This window comes from Fringilla coelebs (genome assembly GCF_963513975.1).
Source record: "Fringilla coelebs genome assembly, chromosome: 5".
NCBI lineage: Eukaryota > Metazoa > Chordata > Aves > Passeriformes > Fringillidae > Fringilla > Fringilla coelebs.
The window spans coordinates 20,697,213-20,710,156 of record NC_140033.1 but is presented as its reverse complement, the minus strand read 5'-3'; the positions used below and the strand labels follow the sequence as shown (position 1 = coordinate 20,710,156).

At 35.7% G+C, this 12,944-nt stretch overlaps 1 protein-coding gene across 1 annotated transcript in view; it reads right to left on the bottom strand.

Annotated features, from left to right (window-relative positions):
- The window catches only part of GRM8 (glutamate metabotropic receptor 8), a gene marked incomplete at both ends in the record, with an annotated part of 304,418 nt that overhangs the window by 114,455 nt on the left and 177,019 nt on the right, over window positions 1–12,944 (bottom strand). Inside the window, one exon of the mRNA XM_084206051.1 lies at window positions 5,310–5,510. Coding sequence (XP_084062177.1) covers window positions 5,310–5,510 — 201 coding nt within the window. The remainder of the gene's footprint in view (window positions 1–5,309; window positions 5,511–12,944) is intronic.

Genomic DNA, 12,944 nt, shown 5'->3' with positions numbered 1-12,944 from the left:
GTGTTTCAGACAGTAAAAAGTTCTAAATTATGAGCTGCCTATAAGAACTCATAATTTATAAAAATATACAAGACATGCCCAATTTAAGCTATTTTTAAAAGTTTTTTTTCTCTAAGGGTAGTTGTAGACTTGAGAGGAGGAATTTTAAAAACCTGAGTGAGGAGCATAGCACCAATACATTTTAAGGGGGACGTTTAGTTCTATTGTGCTTAATGCCTCAAAAAATGTCAAAACTTATCAGCCTGAAAGTGCACCATTTTAAAGCTTCTGTTTTAATGATAAATAATGATTTGAGAATGCAAATTTTGTACTCAGTCAAAGAATAGAGAGGTGTCAGCTTTCTTGAAGAAAACATTTAAAACAGTCTGAGCTGAATATTAAGTCAAGAGAGTTTTGCATAGATTGATGTCTTAGCAACTTCAAAAGATAGCAGAAGATTAATTTTGTAAACGGCTGATTCCACAATAATGATTCTCTAGAGGGTTCAAAATTCTTTATGAAAAATCTCATTCTTCTGGGGTTTCTTTAAATGTTCTGTATAGACGCTATCTTCTCAGGAAAAAAAATATTACAATGTAGAAGGATCATTAATTTTTATTTTAGTCAACACCTTATTTTGAATTAGCTGGCTAGCTTCTGTTCTTTTATTCCCATTCTCTAGTATTATTCTGCCCTTTCAGAATGAATTTTTTTGATATTCCCTTTTTAAATGGGGTTAATACTGCAGTGTGTCTCTGTGTGTTCAGCCAAAATTAATCTTTCCTCAAAGGCATTAAATTAACATATCTAAAAAACAAATAACAGCAAGGCTTTCTCGTCCACTCAGACTATGAAATTAGTTCCGGGAGAATAAAGTAAAACATTGTAAAGTGAGGTTAGGTGGTAATATTTTTCTTTCTTTCAAGTCCTGATACATATTACAGAATCATGGCAAGACTGAGATGGGCAGGGAACTATGGAAATCACTTACTTCAACCCCTCCTCTTAGAGCAGGCTCAGCTAGAGGAGGCTGCCTGTGTCCAGGCAGGTTTTGAGCACCTCCAAGGATGGAGAATCCACAACTTTTTTTAAGCAGCCTGTTCCAGTGTTTTTGTAGATTTCTCACAAAATCTGAGAAAGCAACATAGTTGCTGTACTTTGTCCAGAGAAGATCCAAGAAAAGGCTGCACACTCAAAATATATTTCAAGTCATTTCCTCACCAGGACAGGGAAGTGATGTTGCAGTGACCTCCTGAAGGAGCAGACAACATTTACCTAAGCACTGATGGCAGAGGGGAGTCACTCTATAGTCACACCTATTCTCTCCTCCATTCTCTATTATCCCTGCTTGCATAAAAAAAGTCAATGACCAAGTATCCCTATTACTCCCCAGGAAAAACAGCCCACCAAAGCAAATAAGATGTCTCTTTTCAAGTATGTAAGTAGAGGTCAAATGCTGCCCTTACCTTTATAAGTTTAATAGTCATATTGTTATATCTGTAAATACATTTTGTTATAGAGTTACATATATCCCTAAAAGTTCTAAATTGTGTAAATGTGAAAATAAATAGAAATATATGACTAAAGGTAGGCAAAAAGCAGCTACCCTACACTGCCTAAAAAGAGAGACCTTGGGAAGAGAGAGAAACACACACAAGAGAGGAGGCTGGAAGAAAGAGGGTTTTTTTCCCATCCAAGAAATAGCACTGTATCAATGCTGTAATTCTTTACCTGGAAGGAAGTACAAAGATAAATCTTTTTCTTAAAATCAAAACAAAACCACCTTTGAAACACTTCCATCCACTGCAAATGCATGCTCAAGTCCTGTTCCTGTTAACTGATGAGCACTTATGTTGAATTCAACAGAACACTTCTTCTGAAGCACTCAGCACCTGCCAGGGTAAAAACTCTTGTAAAACACCTGCTTGTTTTGTAGACAGAATAATGAAGTTAAATAGAGTGAGAACACTAGAGTAAGGTGATGGGAGAACATATTGAATCATGCTACAATTACACCATTGTGCATATCACCATTTATAAATCTAATTAACAGAAAAACCTTTCTCTTTACAAAACTTTAAATACAAAATACCAGTTTTGCATAAATATCTCATTTGGATACAAAGAGCGATAGGAAAAATCTTTTAAATGTGGCAACTTATTAAAATAAGAACATCTTAAATTATAATATTCATTTTTTGCCTGGAAAAAGAAAGATAAATAGAACCATGAAACTTTCAAAAGTTGATTGAATATTATTTTCATTGAACAAAGAAACAGATGGGCTGGTTTTGGTCTACTAAAAGTAACCATCAAGAACCCAAGGTACTAAGTATGCCACCTCTCAGAACACTGCTTTCCTGTTTTCTTTTGAAAGCACTTTAGATATACACAGTAATAAGCTATACTGGTTGCATGTTAGAAGTTTCTTTTCCTACTAAATTAAATTAATTTTAAAATGCCCATTATAAATGAAAATTAATTGAGTCTAGAGACCATTCTCTCCTGTGAAAAACACAGGCAATAGTAAAACAGGAATCTACACTCAGCAGTAACTCACATTTTGTGTACAAATAAATTTCTTTATTTCTATTACCAATCAAGTTCTCTCCAACTTAAACCATTATGAACAATTTTCTGCATTTAGCATAAAAGTGAAAGAATATCTTTCTTTCAGCAGAAACAAATGTCTTATCAGCCACATCAGCTCAATGTGCACTGGTGGTTATGATCACCCTTCAGTCATGAAGGTGTCAGGGAATAATACACACATGAATCCTTCAGAGAAGCAAATCTTCATAATTTGTAAAATAAATAAACTAAGTAAACAAAAATGAATGCTCTTCAAAGGGATTTCTTGCAATCGAAAGCAAACCAGTTACTCCAATAGACAGAAAAATGTGTGTGTATTTTCTCACCCTTGCAAATACCCTCCATAAGACAGACAGAGATCCTCCAGAACACAGATCACACTTGGTGAGGTGGAAACCACTACGTTGAATGCTTCAGCATGTTAACTGGACTCGGACCTACTCACTGCTACATGAGTGAAGAGGGATATACTGAATTGAGGTGAGAAGTTGGTTTAATATGCATAAGGGTAGGATCATCTGGAGAAATTAATATTGAAGAAAAGGAAAAAACTGCCTGTCTTAAAAATGCCACTTACTTCTTGATATAATTTCTTTTACTGTGAATATGATTATATATTGTAATTGACTACTCGAGAGAATTCTGGAGGATTTTCCCCCTCTGCAGCTATTTAAAACCTGGATGGGCATGGTCCTAAAGAAGCTGATTATGCTGAACTAGGCAGAGAGTTTGAGTAGGTGGAGGTCTTTGACAGCTTCAGATGGGTTGTCCTTCTGTGACTGCTAGGGCAGAAAAATGGTATCTGGAATGGCTAAGAAATCTAGGGTTTTCCTTTCATTTATCAGTTAATTTTTAATATAAGGCATTATTTCTGCTTGAGGCTAGGATGCACATCACACAACATTACTGTTTACTCCCAGCACAGAAAGTTTTGTAACCCATGTAAAATATTCACCTCTGTCACACACAGCAGTAGTGCTGCCCTGAATAACAGGAATTGGCAAAGTGTTTAAGGCCATCTTCTTCTTATGCCTCTGAATGCAAGACTAAGGAAATAAAATGTTTGGGCATATAACACACCCAAACAATTGGTCCACGGGTACGTAATGTGGACTAGCCCAGTACGGGGAATATTAAACATATCCCATGGGACAGGAAGTTAACCCCAAAAAAATGTTTCTTTTTCTTCCTTCTTTTTTTCCCCTCTCTTTCAGTACATCACTGTTTCAAAATCAAATACATTTTCCTTAGTGTCCAGAATGCTTTCATCTCTGTTTATTGCTTTCATCTCTGTTTATTGCTGTACTTAGAGTCAGCAACAGAAATTTTTACAGGTATTGATGAAATATAATTATCTAGGGAGGGGAGGCTTTCATATAAAAATGTACAGCTTATCTTATTATGCTAAACTTTCATGCTCACCAAATGAAAATAGATCACTTTATGCTTTAATAACACAGACCCAGAAAAACGTCTACTGGAAATGTAGGTAATTATCACTGCAAACCTTACAATATGCTGCCTACCTTTTTCATCATCACAATATTTCCCCTTTTCCAGCAACATTCTGTGTTCCAGGTGTTCTTTAAAATCACTAAAGAATCATTTAGACTTTTAACTTTATATTCCTGGAGGCAGGGATTCCCTTTTCATAAAAATTGCATAAAAAGAAAAAACTGCGAACTGTAACCAACATTTGTATCAACCAATTGGTCTGGTGTATTACCTAAAGCAAAAAAAGCTTCCACTCAGAAGTTAAATTCAAAATGACCTTGTGCTTTTTTCAAAACTGTTTGCAGCTGAGGTCATTGGAATAAATTGTGACAGAGTGCTTCTCTCTGCGTAGTCAGAAGGCATGTGTAGTACATGAATTACCACCAAGCAAGGAAAAAAAATCCCAACCCAAACAGAGAAAAGTACATAATTCCATTTCTTTGTAAAGTAATGGCAAATATTTTCTATAATAATTATGACTTCTCATGAAACAATTTAGGGTTTTGGCAACGTTAATTCACCAACAAGTATGTGCTACATAATTTCAAATCTACATTCGTCAATTAATCCAGTTTGTTATTGGCCTCTACCTCTTAACAGCATAAGCACCTGTAACTACATTTCCCCAGCAGGCAGATCCCATCTACACAGAATATTATGTAGTGTTGTTTAAAAATACATATTGTAGTCGTGTTAAAGCGGTGTCATTACATTACTGAGTCAAGAACAATAAAATGGAAAAGAAGTTGGAACTACCAGTGGGTGTTTTAATTGAAATTTAAATATGTAAATCAAAAGTAATTTCATTATTTGTGTATGTAGGAAACAATTAATTAATTTTAGAAGGAGATTTTTAAAAGGGTATTTTTGAAATTCTTTCTCTTGCAAACATATAAGCAACCACTGTCAAATTATTCTTACTCTGTCACTAAGATTGTACGAGTCCTCAATTTGTTTCCATAATAGCAGCTTTTCACTGGAATATTTTGATCGACAGATTCATATTTTTAACATCTGCCTCTTTTGGGAGCAGCTTAATGTTAGGATGAAAAATGTTAAGATGAAAAATACACTGGAGGTTTCAGAGCAGGTGGAAAAACTCACAGTTCTGATTAAATGAGAACTGCTTCTAATCCTGTTTTCCACTGTGCCTTAAAGTATCCTATATAAAGAATAAAACCCCACTTGTCACTTATAGAACATTTAAAGAAGAGAGGGGAAAAAAAAGAGTCCGTGTAACTTACCATTAAAATTTACTGCCCGGATATAGCTAAGCAGTTCTTTACCATCAGTTGTGCTCATCCTTGGGCACAGCCCAATATATCCAGGACAGAGATCTTTATGCATGTTGTGCAGGGCATAAGCCATGGAATACACTGCATCAATGACAAACTGCACTTTTCCTTCTTGTTCATAGGCTGAATCTCTGGCAATTCTTTCTAAGCCTGTGGAAGAAAGAGAAAGAGTTTACTCCTGTTGGTGTGTGCACAGGTGTGTACCTGCATGAGCACTGGCATGCAAAAATTCACTCTGGAATGTAAATAATTACAGCTGGATTGACAGGTAAAGCAGGGATTCGTCTATCCATCATCTAAATAAACAAGACAAGGAAAAACATGGCCATCTGGTTTTGCCTCTAATCATTGTACACTCTGCCAGGTATGTAAGCAGTATGTTGATTTCTGGGCTAGGAAAGAGGGTAGAGCATTTCATTACAAGAAAAATATATCTAGATATATGTATTTCTACAACCCAGTAGAAAAATTCTCTTTCCACCTTATTGATTTTCATTCAGGAGTTGTGTATTGTCATTTATAGGACAGTTCTAGAGCAGCCTGCCACTCTGTTTTAGATAAATTTAAAGCTACCTTGATTTTTATCCCTGTCGATTGTTTGATAAACATTATTTAAACATCTCAGGGAAAAAAGCTGAATGCTTGCCAAGTGATGTGACCATCTGTCTCCATAGTGAAAACTGCTTATTCTATGACATTTTCCTGTATTTACTATTGAATAACGCTTCACATTGAGAGCCATGTACTCTTTGCTCTTTCCTACAGGGACATTTATCCTTTAGAGGGAGCACAGAGCAAATCAATACATCATATAATTTTTATTCTGCAGGATTGCCCAAATTCATCATCTAAGTCCAAGTACAAGAGAAGTTTAATGTTAAGAGTTGATATTAGTTAGTGGAATTGTTAAATAGAAAGATCAGAAAAATTATGTTTTAAATAAAGAATCAACATGAAATCCCATGTCCTATATAGAAATTCAGATGCTGATTTCAAAGGCTCAAATCTTCAGTTTCTAGGGAAAAGTGACTGGCAAATCTTGGTGTGAAATTTGCTCTGCTGAAATCTACTGCGAAATTCCTTTTGCCTCAGTGAACTAAACAGACATCTAGGTTATCTACCAGCTTATCAACTCATTCAATTTGCAAATAATCAAACCATATTATTTAAGATTATAAAGAAAAGAGACAAAATTTTATGCATAATTAAAAAAAACCCTATCATCTTTTTTATTGTTTCTTTTTGTATATCTAAACACAGGATTTTATCAGCTCAAGGTATCAATTTTGCTGAATCCAAATTTATAAAAGTACACTGTTAGTGCCTGAAAATATAGTGGACACAAGATCTTTCTTTAGACAAAGTATGCAAGACCATATGATGAGGGAAAAGAGCCAAGGAGCAGACTCAGAAGCCTTTCTTCTACTTGTCTGCTGCACTCCAGTACCTCCATCTTGCACTACAGTAATAACATATGAACAAATCTGTAATCTGACAAGCTGTAGTGGTTTGTGCTTTAAACACCCCTGAGCGCTGGAAGCGATAGATAGCCTTGAAAAATCAGGGTGTGCTGTTATTTCTCCTCAGGGATTAGTTAAAAAAACATAAAACCACTACTTCTTGAAAAGCTAAAAACCATTTGAAGAGGAAGGCAGAGATCATTTTTGTGATTTGTACAAGTAGCTTTACAGACACTTTTTAAGACATGCTCTCTAATGAATGACAAATAATTAATGAATAATGCAACTGCACTGCAAATAAATAAACAGGAAAAATCTTTCCTTGAACATGCTGAAAATTACACAATTAGTTGCAGTGCATTGCCCAGACATAAAAGAGGACATGAAGGATGGAAAACATGAAGCTTAATTAGTTTACAAATTTACTGACTTATTTCATTTGGGAGCTACCTTCCAACAGCAAATGATGGGTAGAGCTCACGCTCTCCACTTTAATTGCTCCTGCCTTGTTAAGGACTCTGGGACAAGAGGAGGACAGAATTTACAGAAGTGCTGCAGGCACAGAGCAGCCAGTAACCTGGATGCACTCCCAGAGCTTCCATGTTCTCTAACAGGATGGTCAGGACAGGAGGAGTTAAAAGGAGATCCACCTTATTGCCAAGATAAATATAATTCCCATCACATAATTGGATATATGTGTATGCTGAGGGGTGGGGAGCTGGTGAAAAACAGAGCTGAAATATTTTCTGTAATACATTCTAAATCATAAAACTAAATGTTGCAAACACTTAAGAAAGTGTATTGTACTAATTGATACAGATTTTAAAAGGGAAACAAAAGGTTTTATTCTTCCCTATGTTATACTGTGGTTTAAATACATATAAAACATTTTTGCATAAATTTCTTCCATGGCATGAGATTTTTACCTTCACTCTTCCCAGATATGCTACCATAAATTAATTTATCACATAAATTATAAAGGAAAAAACTAATTTATTGAGACTGAATGTGTTTCTATACATACATAGGGGTAAGGACCATTAGAATTACAATATTTAAATCAGTCAAACCAGGAAGGCAATAGACAAGAGGAGTCTCTGCGCTTTGCATAACTAAAAATCACAGCAAAAATAACTCTTTCTTCTTTACTTCTCTTTTCATTTTCTCTTTGTGAAATTCTCAGACATCTAAACTAATTTATAAGGATGGCAAGAACTCATCCACTTAAATTATACTGCTCTGCTCTAAATAGGTGTTTATGATAGCAACAAAATGATGCATATTGTCTAAACCGTAAATATCGTCAGCTCCTACAGATATAATATTACTTGATTGGAAGACATGATTATAATTTTTCTTCAGACTTGTGTGCCAAGTAATAATTGTTTATTTATAGCTTGACTCTCAGCTCTACAAGGCATGTTTCTACACACATTGGTGACTTGAAGGAACATAAAAATTTGTACCTCCTAAAATAAATGTTTTAATGCTTCCTTAATTTTTACTTCAATTTCTCATCCTACAGTTTTTCCTCTGGAAAAGTGCTTAAGCTGCATCATTATCAAAAAGAGTGAGAAGATGCTCAGTTCTCAAACCTTCAGCTGGCAGACCCATGGTCTGACAGTGTCAAGAACTGAGATGAGAACTGGGCTCACCACATCCTGACCATCTCTTCCCGATCTCCAAAACAACAAAAATCCAGGGAAATGTGCCATGGTGTTTTCCAGCAGGTGTCCCAATCCAGCTGTTGAAAACTGCAAACCTGACATCAGCAGGATGTCATTACTTTCTCCAACCATTGAAGAAAGTGTGTAGACATAAGTGCTAATGCTATCATCGGGCTTGAGAAGATCTAGGAGAGCAATGGCACTAGCCCAGGAAATGTCAACTGTTCCTGGATCAATCCACTGGAAACCTCTTTTGGGAACACTAAAGCAAGCTAAAAGAATGATCCCATAAAGCCTGTAAATGTGGGAGAGTGCTACAGGCACTCTTGCAGCTCCTGAGCAAGAGAGATGAACTGGACTGTTGCTGGAGGTATTGTTTCCATACCTGCACATCATTTCCCCTTTTCATCCTGGATTTCTTATGCTGCAGGAATAAATGTGTATCCTGCTCAGAATGGTTTAACTCAGCTATTGCAGGGAAAGATAAGGAACATAACAGTAGGAAGGTGAAACATGGATTAAGTGGATAGGGATGTGACTGGGGCTACTAGTCTGAGGGGGAAGAAGGTGAAGCAGGCGGTATTGTCAATTCCATGGGCATGAATTGGGAATCAAGACATTTCAGGGAACTTAATCAAGATAAATTAGGCCTTTACAACAATAAATTAAAATGCATCTTCATTAAAAATTCAAGATCATGCAGTAAGTAAATAAAGATTAATGTAAGATAGCTGAGGTAATGAATTCATACATGGGTGATGATATCACCTATGAGAGAGGAACAAGTATCTTAAACAATCAAAACTTAAGTTACTGATCTCACCAGAAGGGCAATAATCTGGTGGGTTATAAATGTTGCATAACTCATCCAAGTTTTAGAAAACTTACTCTTAATGACAATCTTTAAGCTCTTGAAATAATTTCTGCATACATGTAAATCCATGACAATAGGAAAACTTCAGAGCAAAGTTCCTAGCAATTTTTCTCTTAAGAAAATAAAAAATTCTAAATAAAGCAAATGGATATACCTGTCTTGTAACTTGTGACATAGAAGGAAAACAATATATTTTATTTAACTGCCCCATTTCTGAAAGTCACTAGCTCTCCTAACATTTCAGAGCAATCCCATTCCTTCTGTCTCACAAATCTGATTCTATTTAGCATTATTGAAAGCAATTTATGTAAACACAGCCTACATTATCTCTCCTAATTCTTTTGATATTTTTTAAATTCCATCCCACATATCGAGTAAAAAATCTTAATTTATGTTACTTGAAAACAAAAGGCTGAAGTGAAGGATCTTGTATACAACAGCTGGTTAGATCTTCAAATTGGAGCAGTGCAGGGTTTGAGAAATGTTTTGGGCACTAGAGAGCTTTGGGACACAGGAGAAGGGCTCCATACTTTAGAAGAGTAAAGACAGCTGGTATGAGAATGCAGCACGAGTAGGAATAGTATCCTAAAAAAAATATTAGACTGGCATGAGTAGGAATAGTATCCTAAAAAAAATATTAGACTGGCATGTCTTGTCCTTCATCCAGTGAGAACCATTTGCTGAGCAGTGACAAGGAGGGCCAAAATCTCCTAACTGTGGATTTGTCACTGGCAAGGAAAGACCTTTATCTAGAGCCTGTATCCCCCCCTCCTGTCCACAATCCCACCAACTATTTTGTGACCTTGTCCCCTCTCATAAGTGCCAGGAAACAAATCTTTTATGGACTGTGCTTTGAATAAGGGGAGAAATCTTCCTGGGATAATGGTGGGAGAACAAGTAATGTGGAAGAGGGGAGAAAAAATTGCAATGGTCTTAGAATGTTTTCTCATTAACAGCTTTTATTCCATTTGCCTCTCTTTATCTGCCTTTTTTATATATGCTTGTGCAGAATTACTGCTCAAAGACAGTTGGACCATCTCTGCAACAGGGCATTTTTACAAACTTCCGTTTTTACAAGTCTGGATTTTGGATATCTAGCACTATAATTTTATTTCATAGTTGCAATTCGCATTTTTTTACCTATTGCTAAATTATTTGTCCCCATTACTTGTCTCTCAAAACAGTTTTACTTAAGCTGCACTTAAAAGCAAAGAAAGTCAAAGATAAATATTGTGTTCAATTGATGGTTTCTGTGGGCCAATCCCGATCACAACTAGAACACAGTAATTTGTAAGTGGTCTCCCACTCTTCAGCTCAGGCATGATGATCCTCTATTTGTCAGAATTGGTTAGAACTCCCCACCTTTGCAGCAAGAATGTTTTCCACAGAAAGCTGGCATCTGTAACTAAGCCGTTTCAGCAGGCTCAGCAGGAAGCACCAGGAGCATATGTTGCTTCTATTGTAGTCCTCCTGATTATTCAGCTGTTTTCCTCACACATTATGGAGTTTGATCTCTCTGAACAAATAATGCAGATCATCATCTTCTGTTACTGAAACTTAAGGGCATGATATACGTTCATGGTGGGGGAGTTGAGTTTTCTAATAGCTGTATGGTAACAGTGATGCATGAGTTACTTTGCAGAGAGCATCACAAAACCTGAGGCTTCTCGGTAATAGTGTGGTGTCAGTTTAGGAAGCAATTCAGAGAGCAAGCCAAGGATTATATCAATTTTCTCAGCCATTCCAAAAAGAAAATTGAGAATGTAGAAGCAGAGACAGTGAAATGAAGCAGTTTAACTGTCTGCTGTTCTCCAGCAACTGATGGATGTGGATTCGTGATTTAGTGAATTGCCCCTTGATGTAATTTTTTGGAGCTTATGCCTCTTTACACTGACTCACAAAAACCCCAAAAATACAAAATAATAAAAGAAACCCTACAAGTCAGCAAGACCAATTAGAAAAAGTCTGAGAAAAAAACTTTTCAATCCCTACTCACAAAAACCCCAAAAATACAAAATAATAAAAGAAACCCTACAAGTCAGCAAGACCAATTAGAAAAAGTCTGAGAAAAAAACTTTTCAATCCCTACTATTATACAGATATTTTTAAAAATTTCCTATTCAGAACGGGACTGAAACTTCACATATTTTAAACACTTTTTAAATACAAAATATAAAAAAGAATATTTCACATTAAGTGAATATGCTCCAATAATTTTCACTTTAACCTCACCATAAAGGAAAAACTAACTTTTCTTTTTGCTTCATCCGGTAACTGAAGCATCTAAAAAATTCTTGGCCTGCCCACAAACATTTTTCATTGGAAATATCATAATCTTTTTCCTGACTTTCACAGTAAATCAGACTGTTCAGAAAAACGCTTCTAGCAAATGCACAGTAATACACACCAAATTGGAATTAAAGCATTATCATAGTTGTATTGGAGTGTTTTGCTCCTATTACTATATGTGACATACTACTAGTGTGTGACAAACTACTAGTGTTTTCTCTTGGGAAAGCAAACTAAGGTTGCATTGCTAAAATAAGATTCTATATTTTCCCATTTATGTACTTCGAGAGAGTCTCTAACAACTGTTTGAATGTTATTATCAGAGTACGAAAATTTCCTTATTTTAATTTTAGTGCCTTAATATTGCTTAATTATATCTCCTTGAAACAGTGTGCAGAGTTGGGGAACACAGGCACTCAGAATTCTCATACGTTTAAAAAACAAGTCTGCTACATCTAACAGTGGCAGTGCTGTGTAAATTATCTTGCTGAGCCAAGATTTGCTATGATGAGTATGCCTAGCTAAACACTAATGTCTACTTTAAAATAAGAAGGATATGTTGTCTCCTTAGCCAACCACACCAAAAACAACACCATGCATTTAAAAGAAAAAGTGTGTAAAAGAATACAGTGGAACAAGCAATACTTCTTTCAGGCACATGACTAGTCAGTGTCTATGGAATTGCTCATGTTGGAACATAATATTTAGCATGAACAGAACTTGATACTGGGTACAACACTTTCAAAAGTTGTTTTTTCCTTGTTATAAATGGATTGCAGCTTGGAAAGTACAAAAGTAGAGATCTGGTTCACTGGTTCACTTCCTGACCACCATGTGTCTGATAACTTGAGAGCTGAGAATACCTGCAGAAAAAGACACTTTGGAAGTTTAAATAAAAGGGAGAGAGACTATTTCATTACTAAGCAAGGAAGTAGAGTAATAAATAAATCTGACACAACAATAGGTTTCATTAGATTTTGTCCAGCTTTCAAGCCAGAGAGCAAACCACACCAACTTTTGCAAACATTTCTATATAACATTTACATGTATTCTGAAGGTCCCCTAAATGTTTACATGGTCATTTAAATATCACTCATTCCCCTCTTGATTCTTCTGTTTTTATTTTAGGAAAGACACTGAAATCAGAGATTTATCACTTTTGTTCGACTCTTATACTTCTGCAAATTTCCTATCATATATCACTGAGAAGTATTTGTGATCCATCATCTCTTTCATTCCTCTATACTTCTAGTTTTAGTACATGTTATTGTTAGACAGTTGTTTCTATCTTATG